Source organism: Amblyomma americanum, chromosome 6, assembly GCF_052857255.1.
Source record: "Amblyomma americanum isolate KBUSLIRL-KWMA chromosome 6, ASM5285725v1, whole genome shotgun sequence".
Classification (NCBI taxonomy): Eukaryota; Metazoa; Arthropoda; class Arachnida; order Ixodida; family Ixodidae; genus Amblyomma; species Amblyomma americanum.
The window spans coordinates 50,909,053-50,926,662 of NC_135502.1; the positions used below are offsets into that span (position 1 = coordinate 50,909,053).

The 17,610-nt window shown below is 48.2% G+C and overlaps 1 protein-coding gene across 1 annotated transcript in view; it reads right to left on the bottom strand.

Annotated features, from left to right (window-relative positions):
* LOC144136784 (ATP-binding cassette sub-family G member 1-like) overlaps positions 1 to 17,610 on the bottom strand; it is a 62,346-nt gene that overhangs the window by 25,285 nt on the left and 19,451 nt on the right. The window contains exons 2-3 of the mRNA XM_077669407.1: positions 4,550 to 4,675; positions 3,032 to 3,149 (exon numbers count right to left, since the gene is read on the bottom strand). Coding sequence (XP_077525533.1) covers positions 3,032 to 3,149; positions 4,550 to 4,675 — 244 coding nt within the window. The remainder of the gene's footprint in view (positions 1 to 3,031; positions 3,150 to 4,549; positions 4,676 to 17,610) is intronic.

The following is a 17,610-nucleotide window of genomic DNA, read 5'->3' on the forward strand; positions in this document are numbered from 1 at the left end:
ACGCTGAGGAGTGCCAAGGTGCCGTGAACGATGAAACCGTTCTTCACTATCACGGAAACAAGGCATCGAAATCGCTTAAATTCCCATTCAGCCAGGCCACATAATGAGCAAAGAATTTAGAGAGTTTTCGTATAACGGGAACGTACTAAGGAAGATGTGGTTTATGGGGATTTAACGTCCCAAAGCGACTCGGGCTACGAGGGACGCCGTAGTGAAGGGCTCCAGAAATTTCTACCACTGACATCGCAAGTACACGGGCCTTTAGAATTTCACCTCCATCGAAATTCGATCTCCGCGGCCGGGATCGAGCCCGCGTCTTTCGGGTCAGCAGCCGAACGCTATAACCACTGAGCCACCGCGGCGGCCCACAAACGCAGATGTATTCACGATCTGCAAGGAGCCTGTCGAGCATGGGCAGTGGCCAGGTGGGGAAGAGCACCGGCCACTGTGCGTGCATGCGCACCAGACACCAGGCTCGTCCTCTCTGCGTCTACAGTACAAAGCCTCCGCTAGGCTAAAACTCTAATGTCAGTACTGACGAGAAAAGGAATTCTGTTCGCTGCGTTGCAAGCCTTGATGCGCGCTGTGTAGTGCGTTGTTTCACATCGTCTGTCTGCTGACCAGCGGGAAGGTCATATTCCTACAGGTCACGCGGTCAGCGCGTACTCTTCTTGACCGGCTTAACCCTTCTCCGCTTGCGACGAGCAAGACGTGCCCTCGAGAAGCAGGAAGCGTGTAACTGCGAGCGTACGGAACGACGAGGACGAATGGGCATTCGTTTCGCAGCGACAGCACGGCATATTCGCTCTCTAAAGGATGCACGTCAGCAGAATGCGCACTCTGCGGCGCACTCCCCATGCCGCATGACGGTTGGTACGGGGTCACGTAATCGATCGAAAGCACAATACGACCATGACGCGTCGTCAAACAAAGGAATCCGCTTTCGCATCGCGCTGTACCGACAGAGTGCATGTGCGGTGCGGGCGTTTTCCTCGGGTGAACTGGGACGTAGGTTAGAGGAATGTGAGCCACGTGACAGTTTAGTTGAGAAGAAACAGATGAAGTCACCCGCCTTAGCAAAGCGACCAATGAATGCATTTGATGCACTTCTTTATCCATCGCACGCGATCGCTTTGTTTCTTTTTAGCAATTTTCTAATGATTTTGGTTCTCATTCTTCTACACAACCGGAGCCGCCGCGGTGGCTGAGCGGTTATGGCGCTCGGCTGCTGGCCCGAAAGACGCGGGTTCGCTCCCGGCCGCGGCGGTCGAATTTCGATGGAGGCGAAATTGTAGAGGCCCGTGTGCTGTACGATGCCAGTGCACGATAAAGAAATAATAATAATAATAATTGGTTTTTGGGGAAGGAAATAGCGCAGTATCTGTCTCATATATCGTTGGACACCTGAACCGCGCCGTTAGGGAAGGGATAAGAGAAGGAGTGAAAGAAGAAAGGAAGAAGGAGGTGCCGTAGTGGAGGGCTCCGGAATAATTTCGACCACCTGGGGATCTTTAACGTGCACTGACATCGCACAGCACACGGGCGCCATAGCGCGATAAAGAACCGCTGGTGGTCGAAATTTCCGGAGTCCTTCACTACGGTGTCTCTCATGGCCTGAGTCGCTTTGGGACGTTAAACCCCCATAAACCATAAACCATCTTCTACACAACCTGATGCATCAACGAGTGCTCAATATTGCAGCGTGCTTGCACGCGTGAATGCAGCAGTGCAGCAGTGCAGAAGTGCAGCAGCGCAATAGCGCTTTGTATGCCTGCACGTTGCATAATGACGCTGTACGCCATGGAAAGGCGGAAAGAAATTCACCCTATTGCTGCACTTTCTCATTGACAATGGAATCTTCTGTGCATGCAGAGAAACCTAAAATAAACCTTAGCTCGGCAATACAGGTATTGGGACCAAAGGCATTCATATACTGAAAGAGATGGCTGATTTCATCCCTGAACCGTGATGCCGAAAAATTCTCGCCGGGGCCAGTGGTGCAATGGTCGCACGATGGTGACTACGTGCATGATGTCAGCTACCAGTTGGAGAAATGCTCCAAATCGGCAACGAAGTCTTACAATGAATCTACCTCTTCAAAGGCAAGTCAGTGGAGGTAATATTAAAAGCAGGTTGAATGGGCCAGTTTGAAGTCAAAGAAGAAAACAGGGGTCGAGCCGCCTGATACGCAGCCTGGACGTTCCCGTCTAGGAAGAAAAATAATAATTGGTTTTTTGGGGAAAGGAAATGGCGCAGTATCTTTCTAGTATATCTTTGGACACCTGAACCGCGCCGTAAGGGAAGGGATAAAGGAGGGAGTGAAAGAAGAAAGGAAGAATAGGTGCCGTAGTGAAGGGCTCCGGAATAATTTCGACCACCTGGGGATCCTAAACGTGCACTGACATCCCACAGCGCACGGGCGCCTTAGCGTTTTTCCTCCATAAAAACGCAGCCGCCGCGGTCGGGTTCGAACCCGGGAACTCCGGATCAGTAGTCGAGCGCCCTAACCACTGAGCCACCACGGCGGGGCGAAGAAAAAAGTGGTATGTCGGAGTATTCTACAATCTCTGATCGGACGACTAGGGACCGGATACCGCGGTAGTGAGAAAACTATCGATGACGGTAATAGCGATAAACCGCGCAGTCATCGACTCCTCAACAACCTTTACAGAAATGCTGGTGTACGTCATTCACAGCAAGATTTCAGTGAGCGTAAGCGGAAGGGTTTCTCGAGGACAGTGCCTTCCACACGGTGTCCGCTAATGAGTACAGCTTGGCTAAAGCTATCAGAAGACTTTTTTCGATTTCTATCCAAAGATAACACAATTCTGACGTACAAAAGTTCCCTTCTAACCAATTTATCACTTCACAAATTTTTGGCACACTGGCATGGCTTGGCTAATGCTAAGTTATGCTGCTTAAAGCCGTAATTTCCAAGCTTCGAAGTCTTTTTTATGCAAGCATGATAGCTGTAACTGCGCAAACAGCATTGGGAGCGCTAGTGAATAATAACGCCACTGGCGGAACTCACTAGAAACCTGTGAGCAAGTTGAGCAGCGTAGTCTTGCCGGCGCCTGAAGGACCCATGATGGCAGTCAGCGTCCCCGAGCGGGCTTCCCCGCTCATATTGTCCACCAAGTTCCTGGAAACTGGCACACAAAGGGGCAAACAACGAGATAAGTGTCAATAAAGGTTTTTAAAGCCCTCTATCTTTCAGATGAAAGTGCGTTATAGTTATAACCTTTATGAAGCGTGGAATTATAGGCAGCATGGAAACCCATTTGACGCGAAAGTAAAATTTTATAAATTATTTAGAAACGCGCTCTTTTGCTTATATGGCTGTTGGTTTTTGATTTTTTCGTAGTTTCAGGTTTTTGTGCGTGTTGGGCAAATGAAAATGAAAACAACTAATTCCAAATAGTTTTGTAAAAAGCCAGATGTTATTTGCGCTGCGAAGATTTTTAAAAATAATGACAACAAGCAATATACACGGATTTCTCATTTTTAGTGCGTCCTACGAGTTTACTTGCATACTGTTCGTCCAGTGTGTGTAGTGCAGAGATTGAATGAGTAAGAAATGTTTAAAACACGCTTTCTTTTTACTTCTTTTACTCACGCGGCGTGTTCAGAACGACAGCAGGCAAATTGCCTTAATTTCGCTTTTTTCCGCTCCCCCCGCTCCCCTCCCCCCTCCATTGGTTTCTTCCAAAGGAAATAAAAGTTCACGCTGTTTATACAAATATTCTCTCTGGTCGTACCGTCGCTCTTAGCAGCACTGAAGCTATAGACAGAGTATGACTTTGACTATAGCTTATAAATATACTACAACACACTTATTCGCAAATAATGTGCCATTTAGTGTTAGAAATTAATATTCAGCATTGGTACTGTTTTTTTTTTACTGCGTTAGCATTATAGCACTCATTCGGCGAAAACGCCGATGTATGCGTATCCAAAGTCTCCAACCACCCCTCAAACATCAACCCATCTTCACGCTTCAGAAGCCTCTACATACCAGAATTCCAAGGAGATTCGGTGCGAAAAATAACATCGAAATCGTATTAACAGACGTGGCGAGAAAGTTGGCAACTTAAAAGGCAATGTAGAACCAGTACTGCTGACGCAGATTCGTCGCGTCGCACCATCTGATCGCCCGTCAGTTTTTTGCGCGCGTTTGACTGTATCGTTGAGATTTTAACCTTTAGGTTTAGATTTAGATTTCGGCTGTCTGCACTCTACCAAACTGCTGAGCTCTGCAATACCGCCGTCTCTTTAAAGCTGTCCCACACTAACAGTAATTTATCGTTCGCTTTTCGAACGCCAAGTTGTGAGGTCGTGCTATGGAGCTCTATGAAGAGGATCTTTGGCGAGTACAAATCAATATTTAGGGAACTATGATATCACAAATAAAAAAGTAACCAGCTGGTATGAGGGCACACTTCGGTGGCCCACGGCACATAAAGTATGAACATATAACACTGATATCGCGCGTTTCCAAGGAACAAAAGAATCCTTGTGTCCCTACGCTTGAAGCGGTTGAGGCACGTACCTTTGCCTTTCTTCACTTTGTAGGTGAGGTTCCTCCAGGCAACATCGATGCTCTCGAAGTTCCTGAACCCATTGTGGCGGCCATTCCCGTTCGCCACAGTTTTGCAAGTCTTGAAATCCGCCACCGCTGCGCATAGTTTGAAGCAACAGTCAGTACACGGCGCAGAAAAACAGGAGAAAAACAGCTCATGTACAGATGCTCGAAATGTAGAAGGGAACAGTGATGTTCGCACACAAGAAGCAAATTAACTTCTTCGCGAAAGCATGCGTATACAGAAAACCTATCAGAAAAATAAAATAAAAACGAGAGTAATCTTTGAAAGTGACCTAATTAAAACATGGGATGTTCTGGTTGGTTGATAGTGTTAGGTTGCGCAAATTCTCCTGACGCGTAATGTAGCTAGTTGACGCTCTGCAGTCATTCGCATACAAGCGTTACAGTTTAGCAGCGGTCATTACCATAGACAGGCCTGGACTAATGATGTTCGAGAATGTTTTTTCTCCTCACTCGATTCTTTCCTGTCATGTTTGTCCCGCCGCCTAATGCTTTTGCATTATTCTTTTGTTCTGCACAGCAACCACTCCCTCAATAATTCCAATCGGCTTGAAGGTGTACTGTGTCAACAAACAAATCAGCATCTAATTTTTCCTGCGCCAAGACAAGCAAAAAAAAAGCTAAGTTTAGTGAGAAAAGCGATTGTGCAGTAACCATCGCGTTAGGGCGCTCGGCTACTGATCCGGAGTACACGGGTTCGAACCCCACCGCGGCGGCTGCGTTTTTATGGAGGCAAAACGCTAAGGCGCCCGTGTGCTGTGCGATGTCAGTGCACGTTAAAGATCCCCAGGTGGTCGAAATTATTCCGGAGCCCTCCACTGCGGCACCTACTTCTCCCTTTGTTCTTTCACTCCCTCCTTTATCCCTTCCCTTACGGAGCGGTTCGGGTGTCCAACGATATATGAGACAGATACTGCGTCACTTCCTTTCCCCAAAAAACCAATTATTATTATAACTCAAGTCTGGGAAAGCAAGCTCGTGCGCAAAGTAACCGCCTATCGCAGAGGTTGTTAAGTAACCGCCGCAGAACTGATCGCTCCATCCGCAAACCGTGTGAACGCAACGAGAGGCGCGCGTGCTCAAGAATCAATCGACGCCAACCGGATATCGTCCGATATTCATACATGGACGATAGACATCATTTTTGAAGCGAAAGCTTATCTGGGCTAGCTGCGGCGCGTTTCGCGTACGCCGGAGTTTGACCTTCAGCAGACCTTCAGCCCAACCACGTTTATCCCTTCCTTACGGCGCGGTTCGGGTGTCCACCCATATAAGTGAGACAATTTCTGAGCCATTTCCTTTCCTCAAAACCAATTGTAAAAACCAATCTTCAATTTTCTTCGAAAGCCAAGGAAACGCGCATAACTGGCTCCCTGGGTCAGTGGGCGCCTCAATCGCGCTTTGGGGTACGTGGCAGTGGTGAGAGAGAGATGTGGGCTGCATGCATTAGCGCTGACAGCGTTGTGGCAGACACGCGGCACTGCAGCAATGGGCCGCAGCGTTCATTGGGTGGCCAACCTCTCGCGATCAACCGTTAACTGAACCGCCACCTGGCAGGGTGGGCGCGTTGCCTACCCAGTGTGGGGAGCGCACTCAACGTTACAGAGGTCAAACGCGTCTGCTTACCCGATACACCACAGCTTTCGCTCTCTAACCAGGTTCAGCAGTAGTTGAACCGCAGATAATTTTTTTTTATCACGACACGGAGCTTTAAAGTGGGTTTTGGAAATCATTCGTGCAAGCACAATGGAAAGCTGCCCGGCAAAAAAACAAAACAAAATAGCATCCTTTCCACTCACACATTGCCAGTATACTGACCGGTTGCGTGAGAATTACATGTCACGTAAACAGCCATCGCGTGCGCACTACTAAATGCTCGGCTGTCATATCCCCGCTGCTGTCCGTGACCAGCGCACGTACACCGAAGCCATCCTCTTTCGCAACTCGGCTTCTGCCCACTACATACTCTCTTACGAAACACCTGACCTTCCTTGTGGCGCAACAAATTTTGCTAATCTTGTGTCGCTTATCTATGCATCGCTGTCGCCTAAAACTAAGACGTTCGATTCCCGAAAACCCCTGGCGCTGTTGGCACGTGACACGCTCTACGTGACGCGTAGGGATGTCCCGTCATTGGATTTGTCACCGAGAGGGGTTCCGCCAGGCCTCCATCGGCGCCGCTTGAGTGCGCCGTGGCCTTGGCCTTGACAACGGCGCTTCTTGCCAAAGGCAAAGGCAGGAAGGCGGCGGTCTCGCACAGGCTGCGCACACCTCGCACGCGTCACTGTGCCCTTGGCCTTGAGAACTGGACTCCTGCCTCTCAGAACACAAAGCGCACCGTTAGGAAGCGCCCCGTTTGCGAGAATGCACCCTACGATGCACGCATACGCTATGACAGCTGACAGCACGAGCGCCGCTGAAGACCCTCTTGCGGTAATTTCTGGAAACGGCATTGATGACCTGTTGTTGGCATCGTGCCCCGACTTCGAAATAAATTGGCTTTCACGTCGTCGCCTTCTGATTGTCAGGGTGGCTCAACGCGAATTCCTTTCTGCGAACGCCGACGATGGATGTTTCTGCATTTGCCGCATTCCGGGGAGGAGTGGCACTGCATGAAAGCGGGACCATCTTCAGTGCTTACGGTAGTAAGGGACAGCCCAGTCCACTTCCGCGTTAAACGCTTTCGGCAAACAAACGCTGCAAAGTCTGGCCACGGAATGCAGTCAATTGTTTTTTCTCGTTTCTTGATTTCCCTAACAGCTCCTGCAGGCTGTGCCTCCTGCGAAGTCCCGACGTGCCAAGGCATCGTCGAAGTCTGATGCCCGTTCACTGTCACGTCCAGTTCTCTAGGCTAGCGGTTCGCCGGCTGCTCGTTTCCGGATGTCATGCTGCTGACTAGTCGACGGAAATACTTTCCTTTAAATTACAATGACAATAGAAACTTCACTTTTTCTGGCTTCATAGCCCCTCAAAAGTGTTACGCAAGCGGTCGATTTGTACGAAAAATGTGGGAATGCCCTAACTTGGTGTGGTACGAGCGCCTCAGTAGCAGTGAAAGAAATAGCGCGGGGATGACGGCCTCTTCATGAGTCTTCAGCGCACACGAAATTTAAGCACCAAAAGGCGTTCGTTCTGGCATTCACTGCACCCCTGTGCAACAAACAGTTCGCAAAGCAGCAAGCGTTTTTTTTTTTTTTCACTTCAGTGCCGCTATAGTAACAAGACCAAATATCGCGCCAAAGAAAATGCATTAGACTAATATAGCTTTTAGAATATCTAGTTTAAGAACGCAGCACTCCAAGCTTCCATTTACTGCATTGTGGTAATTATGATGGTGATAATATTTTGCTGCGGCTTCTATCGCTCAGCTCTCCCTGGGTTCTTTTCTTCGCCTGTGTCTTTTATGCGCTTTTCCTTCCACGTGAAAACAAAGCTACCAAATGATTGGTTTATGTTTGGCACATGTGAGCCTTCGTGATTTAGAAACACTTGTACTCGGTTGGAAATTTGGTCAATATGCAGGCTTGATCTTAAGGTCGTTAGATTCCTTGCCATTAACAACAAAATGCTCGCTGGAGACCTCACTGTTCTGAATGGGTTTCGAAAGCCAAAATTTGCCCCACCACCAAAGCTTTTGCAAGCAAATATTATATACGTGAGCATTGTGCTTCAATACTTTGACTTTCTAAATGACAGTGTAATGTAAGGTAGCATTGGCAGTATCATGTGTAGGTGTAAAGGTGTAAAGGTGACTGTTGTGATCGTCCTCCGAGCAACGCGGGCCAGAACACGCGAGACCATTCAGCTGACAACGGTGCCGTCATCCTCGCGATGGCGCAGCGCCGACACCTGGCAGCGGACGCGGCGGCTTCTTTACTTTGTTTCAGGAAGGCAGGGCTTCGTCCCCACTTCGTCTGCCAGCCATTTCGGCAGGGCGCACAAAATAGCGCAGGACTGCACCAGCCGGACGGCGCCGTGGAAATCAAAGAGCCCATCTTCACTGCACTGACAACGGCGGAGGTGGGATGAGGAAATCGTCCTTTCTAACGGATCACTGCGGACAGAAGGCGACGACCTCCGCAGAAGTGGTTACCATCCTAGAAATGGAGCTGCAAGTTGACCCTATAGTCATCGACCGCTTTCAGCGTGTGGAAAATCACCGTCACTGCCTGAAGTGCGGCGTAACAGTCGCGTCATCACCATCGTTACCAGGAAAGCGGCGAGAGGGCAGAGGTGTAGTCCCTATAGAATATACTTCCAGTATATTTTAGGCACTATAGCGCAGGTCGCGCCTCCTGTTGTGGCCGACTCCGCAAGCCTCCACAAGTGATCCGCTGATTGGACACTAGCCAAGTAACTACATTCCCCAGCTAGAGAGTTGGGGACCGCGGACCGTATAAAACCAGCCGGATGGTAGGCTGTCGTATGCTTTGTGGAAATGCTATAAATGTGTAAAATAAACGGTGCAGTCTTCTTCAGTACCCTCCGCCTCTCGCTAGCCCGTCTCCAGCCGTCCGCTCCTGATCCAAACCCACCCACGCAACATGGTGCTCCACATGATGTCTTAACCCATGAAATTTCTAGCACATCCGTTATATATGCAGAGAGAACCACCGTATAATTGAGCGCGCAGAAACAACCCCAAAGCGCAAGGCGCCGTGGCTCAGTGCATGTCACGTAAAAGCAAACGACGGAACCCACCCCGGGAAGCCATAGCATCCAACGAATCCTAAAGTACCTCCCGTTGAGGACCTGGCGCCTCATATTCTAAATGAATAAGGGCGCACAAGACGGCAGCAGCAAGCTTCTAAACACGCCGGTGACAGAAATAACACGCACTTCTGATTATCATCACCTCACGGCCTAAAGCCTGCGTCTTCAGCAAGGCTTCACAAGCAAACGCATGACCAGCGTTCGTCTGGCGTTTTTGTGTTCCTAACTTGTCCCGCGCCTGATTTTGAATGCGCGCAGCCGCCGCGGTCGGGTTCGAACCCGGGAACGACTACTGATCCGGAGTTCCCGGGTTCGAACCCGACCACGGCGGCTGCGTTTTTATGGAGGAAAAACGCTAAGGCGCCCGTGTGCTGTGCGATGTCAGTGCACGTTAAAGATCCCCAGGTGGTCGAAATTATTCCCGAGCCCTCAACTACGGACCTATTTGTTCCTCTCTTCTTTCACTCCCTCCTTTATCCCTTCCCTTACGGCGTGGTTCAGGTGTCCAACGATATATGAGACAGATACTGCGCCATTTACTTTCCACCAAAAACCAATTATTATTATTATTATTATTATTATTATTATTATTATTATTATTATTATTATTATTATTATTATTATTATTATTATTATTATTATTATTATTATTATTATTATTATTAATGCGCAGCAAAAATGCACTCAAGCCTGCGCACTGCAACGGGTTCGACCAGAACAAATCTTTACTGAAATTTACTCGCGTAATGAAGATGCTCGCCTGAGGAACGCACCCTCTACTTTGGCTGTCAAGAAGCAAAAAATAATTTTTTCCGTCGCGTAATAAAAGCACTCATTTTTTTTGCGTGCAGACTGCTGATGATGACAGTGAATACAAACAGGCGCCCTCCTTCCTTCCTTCCTTTTAAAACGCGCCGTTGCGGTGGCTCATTGGTTATAAAAGAACACTCTCACTTCCGGATAGGTCACTCACTCCAAGGGGGTGCAGGGCCTGGAGGAGGCTCCAGGTCAACAGATTCTTTCAGTACTCTATACTACACGATGAAGAGACTGAGCTCTGCAGTAGGTGCCACAGAATGACTTCGCAAAATCACTTAATTTGGGAGTGTCAGGAGATCTGCTGGGGCTAAATCGCAAAGCGTCCCAGAACCTGCCACCTGTGAAGAGCTGATCCGTAGCCACGACCCGGATCAGCAAAGACTCATCATCCGTCAGGCGGAAACAGCTTACTACAAGACTTTCTCCATGGTCTCCGGTGCTGATAGCCGGCTGGGAAGCACCCCCTCATAATTGCTGCGCCCAGACCGTGAGGCCCCATGATGACGGGAATAAAGTTCATTCATTCATTCATTCATTCATTCATTCATTCATTCATTCATTCAGACATTCATTCGTGGTTATGGCGCTCGGCTGCTGACCCCAAAGAGGCGGGTTCGATCCCGAACGCGGCGTTCGAATTTCGATGGAGGCGAGATTCTAGAGACCCGTGTACTGTGCGATGTCAGTGCACGTTAAAGAACCCAGGTGGTCAAAATTTCCGGAGCCTTTCACTAGGGCGTCCCTCATAGCCAGAGTCGCTTTGGAACGTTAAACCCCCATAAACCAAACCAAACCTTTTTGAACGCCGGAACAACTACGTAGTCTGTCGAATGACAAGGCTGCTATACCTTAACTACGAGACTAACAGCCAATAAGAATGTTCCGCGAGGAATCCGAGAGCCAATGAAAAATAAGCCTGCTCACAAGGGGGTTCTCTCTAGGGTCTGCCATATAAATTATTGTAACAGCTTGTTGCAGTTAACCTTCGCACTGAATGGTGAGCACTGCCAGAGTGAACTTTGTTCGTGCTCTTTTTGGACAGTGTTATGGGTCGCTACACGAGTAATATGTGCAGGTTTCACCTAAAAGTTGTTGGCTGTGCTCTCGAACACACAAAGCGCGTTGAAGAGTGCGTTTTGATTTATTCGTAAGCTGAGCCGCACCAATTGAAGTAGTTATTTAGCCAGCCTAAGTTTTGTCCTTTTCCTATCACCTTGATTTTTTTTTTTCGGAACCTTTCAGCTCGCATAAAAAACATGCCCCCCCCCCCCCCTTTGCGAGAAAAGTCACCAGTTTTCTAATCTTTTAAACACTATTCAAATTCGCCGCTCCATGTGCGACGTAGCAACCTTTTCGACCAATCCGAATTTTTCCCTCACAACAACGGACGCCGCCGGATTTTCCGCTGAACGGGACCGTTGAAGCTATCGCTGTAATACGGTACGTGCCAGAATGCAAGCGATAAACAGCAGCGGCAACCTCGCAGCAATCAGCAAGCAAGCAAAAGCGGCCTGGATAGTGCTTCGCAGAAACGATCACAGGAGGCGCACGCGTCGCTGCGCTCATGGCGAACACGGGTGCGCCAGCAACATCGTGATCTGATAGCACAGAGTCGCGACACCGCGGCAGATAGTTAATTGTGCAAAACATGCTTTCGTTGAGGCCGCGTGCATGTATGTTTATGTGCGTCGACAAATTATTCAAAGTAAACTATTCAACACTATAATACGCTTCCCAAGTTGCACCGTGCTTCTCTGTCGCCCTCCACTTCCGAAACAGAGTACTTCAGTGCTCAGCGGCTCAGCGAATGTATCGGCTGTACATCGACCGGCTCCTAAGATAGTAGATAATAATAATAATAGTAGTAATAATTGTTTTTTTTTGGGAAAGGAAATTACGCAGTATCTGTCTCATATATCGTTGGACACCTGAACCGCGCCTTAAGGGAAGGGATAAAGGAGGGATAATAATAATAATTGGTTTTGGGGGAAAGGAAATGGCGCAGTATCTGCCTCATATATCGTTGGACACCTGAACCGCGCCGTAAGGGAAGGGATAAAGAGGGAGTGAAAGAAGAAAGGAAGAAAGAGGTGCCGTAGTGGAGGTCTCCGGAATAATTTCGACCACCTGGGGATCTTTAACATGCACTGACATCGCACAGCACACGGGCGCCTTTAGAGTTTTGCCTCCATAAAAACGCAGCCCCCGTGGTCGGGTTCGAACCCGGGAACTCCGGATCAGAAGGCGAGCGCCCTAACCACTGAGCCACCGCGGCGGGTAGTAGATGCAGATGACGGTTTTGCGCGTGTTAAGCTTTGTTCAAGTGTGCCGAAAGATAGTTAAATAAGAGAAGAGAATAAACCCTCTGCCTCTTCCCGCGGCATGCAACAACCTTGAATGGTCTTTAAATTTCAAATGTCTGCGATCTGGCGCTCGACCATCTCGGATTTGTGTCTTTTGCTGGAAAGGAACGCGTAATCTTCTGCTTAAACGTTCTTGGCAAAAAAGAAAAAAAAACTTTTTGATTGGCTAAGTCCTTTTCATGCTATGCGACTGGGAACAAAACAAGGCACTGAAAAAAAGTAAAAACTCTAGCGACCCAGATTCAACATTACGTTCAGCAAGGAAATGCAGCGAGGATATCGTGGTTTTTTTACGCGATAGCGTAACGAGCTCGTTCTTCTAAAAACCCGGCGTCGTCGTCCGTCCTCCAACGTCAGTCGGAAAAAATTACAGAAGTTTCGAATGCAGCTAACGATTTGGCGGAGGGTCCAAATGAAGCCAAAATTGGCGCGGAGGTTCCTCCAATGGGGGTATTTCAGAGTATAGAAGCAAATTATGAAATTGGCCGTCATCGGTGTTCGAACCCAGGCCACGAAGCTACGGAGAGTCGGATGAAACGTGTTACAGGGGCACCTAGTGAACGCGTTGTGTTGTGTAGGACTTAGTAACGTGTGTTCGGGATGTGTACCGATTCTATATTAATTGTATGACAATGCAGTGGCGTAGTATTTCGTGGAGTGTTACTCAGAGAAGGTGCTATATCAGGTCTGTTCTTAGGGCAAACCTTAAGCGTCCTCCTAACTGTTTTTTATCACCAAACTCTTCCTAAGCTTTTGGTGATGTTACCAAGGCCACCCTTCCTTTTCTTGATGTTCAGTCATTCTTTATGCTTTTATATTATGGGTTCATCAGCCTGCCCATGTTGGCGCCATTGGAGGCGTTCTCTGCTTAACCGGTACTATAGCTTACCAAATAAAAAGACAATCTTCACGGAGCTGTTGAAAAGATCACGGCAGCTCTGGACATCTAGGCTTCAATCTCTTCTTTACCCGACGTTTCCCTTTACCGCCGAAAAGTGGTTTCCAGATTTCAGTGCCCAAGCACTCACAATCCATTAGTGATCACAAACCGCGAACACTTTACATGCGTGCACAAAATCTGCATTCATGCGCGGTTCTCATGAGACTGTATGGAAAAGATGACGTTTCAGGTAAATTTGATTTCTTGCCGTCGAGCGTGGAGTGACGCGTTTATTCTTCGTAAGCGTTACATCTCGCCTGCGTCAGAGATCTTCGCTACAGATGCGTAAGGCACGCAGGAATACGCGCAAAATAACTATTCTCATTATAACCAGCGAATTCGACCCCTCTTCATACACTGTTATTCGACCTTTACTATAGTATCCTGCTGCGTTGCTCGAGCCAGGAAAATGGGGCTGACTGAATGGCATCGGAATAGGAGAAAGGGTGATGCTTCAAATGACCAGACGACTACATGGTGTTTGGAATCCCCAAGTGGCGGACTTAGCTGACCCCCGACTGGCTGGCGGACGAACTGACCTTGCCGAACGGCTGGTGCTGCGTTGTACTAATGCTCATTATCTCTTCCTTCCTTACACGAGGCAGTCCACAAGCCATCATCGGGGAATTGTACGTGCGTCACATGGAAAAATGAACGGAGCCATCGCCTAAAGGTATCGGCAAGGCTTCTACAGAACCGCGTAACAATACCTTCCAAGAATTCCGACAGATCTCCGGTGGTGATACAAGGGGCCGCGGACACCACATAGAAAGGAAATGAGACACCACGCGTTGTCTTGTCCTCTTATGCCCAAGGCGCAACGACCTTACGAGAGGAAGTTTGAGGCTGCGTGCTCTGAGCGGCGCAAGTATGGCGCTGCACGCCTTGGCACGTGTCCGTGCTCTTGTCGCGCGGTTTTGTCTTCCTTCCGCGGGAAAGTGCAGGCGTGCGACAAGCGCCGCTAAGCCTCCGCCTCGTCAGCGGACGCATGCTTCCGCCGTTTTTCGAAGAACTCGAAAAGATCGCTAGAACTGCTCTGCATGACCCGTAATTGAGAACACTTCCCGTCTTCATCGCACAAAATTTTCCGGAGGAGAAATAAGGTACATTCAACGACACCGGACGTCTAAAATAACTGCTGTCACTGAATAAGGAGATTTACGTCGCCGAATGTTCGAAAGCAGGTATTCAACGTTTCTCTTTTACAGCATTAACTATTCTCAGCTCATTGCCCAAAATTGTGGCGACGACGACTCCGTCCGCGTAGCCCTCATGGCTCCCTCCAGGCCTAGAGGTGGCCATAATAATAATAATTGGTTTTTGGGGGGGAAAGGAAATGGCGCAGTATCTGTCTCATATATCGTTGGACACCTGAACCACGCCATAAGGGAAGGGATAAAGGAGGGAGTGAAAGAATAAAAGAGGAAGAGGTGCCGTAGTGGAGGGCTTCGGAATAATTTCGACCACCTGGGGATCTTTAACGTGCACTGACATCGCACAGGACACGGGCGCCTTAGCGTTTTTCCTCCATAAAAACGCAGCCGCTGCGGTCGGGTTCGAACCCGGGAACTCCGGATCAGTAGTCGAGCGCCCTAACCACTTAGCCACCGCGGCGGGGGCCAAGCATCCCTTCGGTGGGTGCACCTCCGGGCGCCTCCAGAATACGATGTGGATGCCGTGCACTAGGCCACCACTGCGTAGTAGTTAGCGCACCCACTCTAATATATCTACTCTATAGTATGTATAATTTTTTTCGGGATCAGAAGACAACTTACGATGAATCGTTCATGTTGCAAACTCGCAACCATCTTGTGATTTTTTTATTCATTTCTGTTTATACTGAGCTAGAAAGTTATTTCCTCCGGGCTAACATAATGATTCGGTTCAAATTAAATGCTTTCAATATTTCCTTGTCGGCTGAAGAGCAGCCGCACCTCTTGTATAGCCAGTTGTCGCGACGGATTGATTAAAGAGAATCAAATCAAAGAATCGCTGCACCATACGAGCTCTCTTCTTTTTTTTAAGCTCGCCCCTTGGGGAAAGAGCGGAAGGTCATTGCGGGGCTACAGCCACACAGCGCGTGTAGCACGTTGAGTGAATAAAACGCGAACACGCCTAAGTGTTCCAGTTTTGAAGTTCGCAACAAGACATGAACATAAAACGGGTTGTTAAGAGTACATTCAAACATTAATTGAGCTAATTTCTCACATAAGTTCTACGTACAGAGACAGGAAAGAACTGGAGTCTCGTCCGTAGGTGATGTTTGCGTTCGATCCTAGCTTGATGGCGTGTTGCCAAAAGGTACGCATGCTCCGTCAACAAGACGCACTGAAATTCGCAGAACGATGCTCATGTTTTTCGGTGCTTCGCAACCCGGTGAAGTGCCAGCGCGCTCGCTTTAAAGCGACAAAGCGAGAGATGGTAACAAATAATACACAAAGGCGGCCCTTGTATTTTTAGAAACTTAAAATCCCTGAGATGGTAATGGATTTGGTTCTAACGGCGCGGAAGTCATGTCGACTTGGTAGAGGTCTCATCATCATCATCATCAGCTGCAGCAGCAGCCAAACTACTCCCACCTCAGGACAAAGCTTTCTCCCATATAGTTAACGTGCTTCCAACAGACCAGTCTGAGCCTATACAATCTTCGGCCACAGCACTGAATGAGATAATGTCATGCCCGCAAGTTTCAATCGATGCTGAACACCAAGTAGACTTGGAATCGCAGATGTCCAATATAGAATCTGCGTCGAATTAGGCTTTCTTCATTTTACAGTTCTCAAAGAGGTCGTGTTTTAAGCGAAATCTGTTTAGTGTGAGCGTTTTCCTGTTACTTATCCACCACGACAAGGTTGTGCGTGCGCGCGTGTGTGTGCGTGTGTGTGAGGGAGAGCTGCGTGTGCGTGATGGGTGCTCGTGTCAGGATTGCCACGAAAACAAATATAGTCGTTACGCAGAATGCTGACTACATATGCATCAAGAACTCCCTGCAGACACGCTGCGAAGCGCAGCAAGGTTCGATCATCATATAATCATGGCGGTTCAATCATCAGGCATGGAACGAAGCTTCACTGCCCGAAGCGCTCACCGCTGCTCATCTATAAACCAACCTCAAAACAGGCGACGTGTTGGCGCCCGTGCGGCAAAAAAACCTATGCAGGCGATTATGGCGCAGCGATACCGAGCGCTAGTTTCATGTATCGCGGAGCAGCTGCTTCTCTTAAGACTAGGAGCGGGACGCCATTTCTCCTCCAAGGTCAGCCCACGGACGGAGGAAAGTTCCCGCTTAACTGTCTCCGATCGCGCCCCCTTCGGCTGCCCACAATGAATGACATGCCGCATCCACCGGCACCAAAAGAATAAAAGCTGGTTCAGACGAGGAATGTAAGGAAGAGGAAAGAGCGAGGTAAGTGGGAAGGAGGTGCGGACTTGGCGGTGCGGGTCAGACAACAAGAAGGACGCACGCAGGTAATTTGGTTGTCGTATTTTATCTGACACGTGGCGATAAGTTCCCCCGGCTTACGTCTGTTGTCCATCACCTTTCCTTGTATTCTTGCGTCATAAAACAAAGGCGCGTAAATCCTCAAGACACATGGTGTCTCAAGAGACAAGTAGACGCTAACATCGTGACTCGCGGGCTAAGTGCCACATGCTTTAACTGAAAAAAAAGAGTTTCGGTCTAGAAGTGGAGTTCCCGGGTTCGAACCCGGCTGCGGAGCCCTCCACTACGGGACCTCATTCTTCCTTTCTTCTTTCACTCCCTCCTTTATCCCTTCCCTTACGGCGCAGTTCAGGTGTCCAACGATATATGAGACGGATACTGCGCCATTTTCATTCCCCCAAAACCAATTATATATATATATATATATATATATATATATATATATATATATATATATATATATATATATATATATATATATATATATATATATATATATATATATATATATATATATATATATATATATATATATATACGTGCCCAAAGATATATGAGACAGATACTGCGCCATTTCCTTTCCACCAAAAACCAATTATTATTATTGTTATTAGAAGTGATGGTGTGCAAATATACGCTCGGACATGAGAGTCTTCCGGTGGGCTCATCAGCGGTTTTCGCAGCGGACGGATGACACGTGCGCACAAAAGAAAGCCCATAGATAATAGTA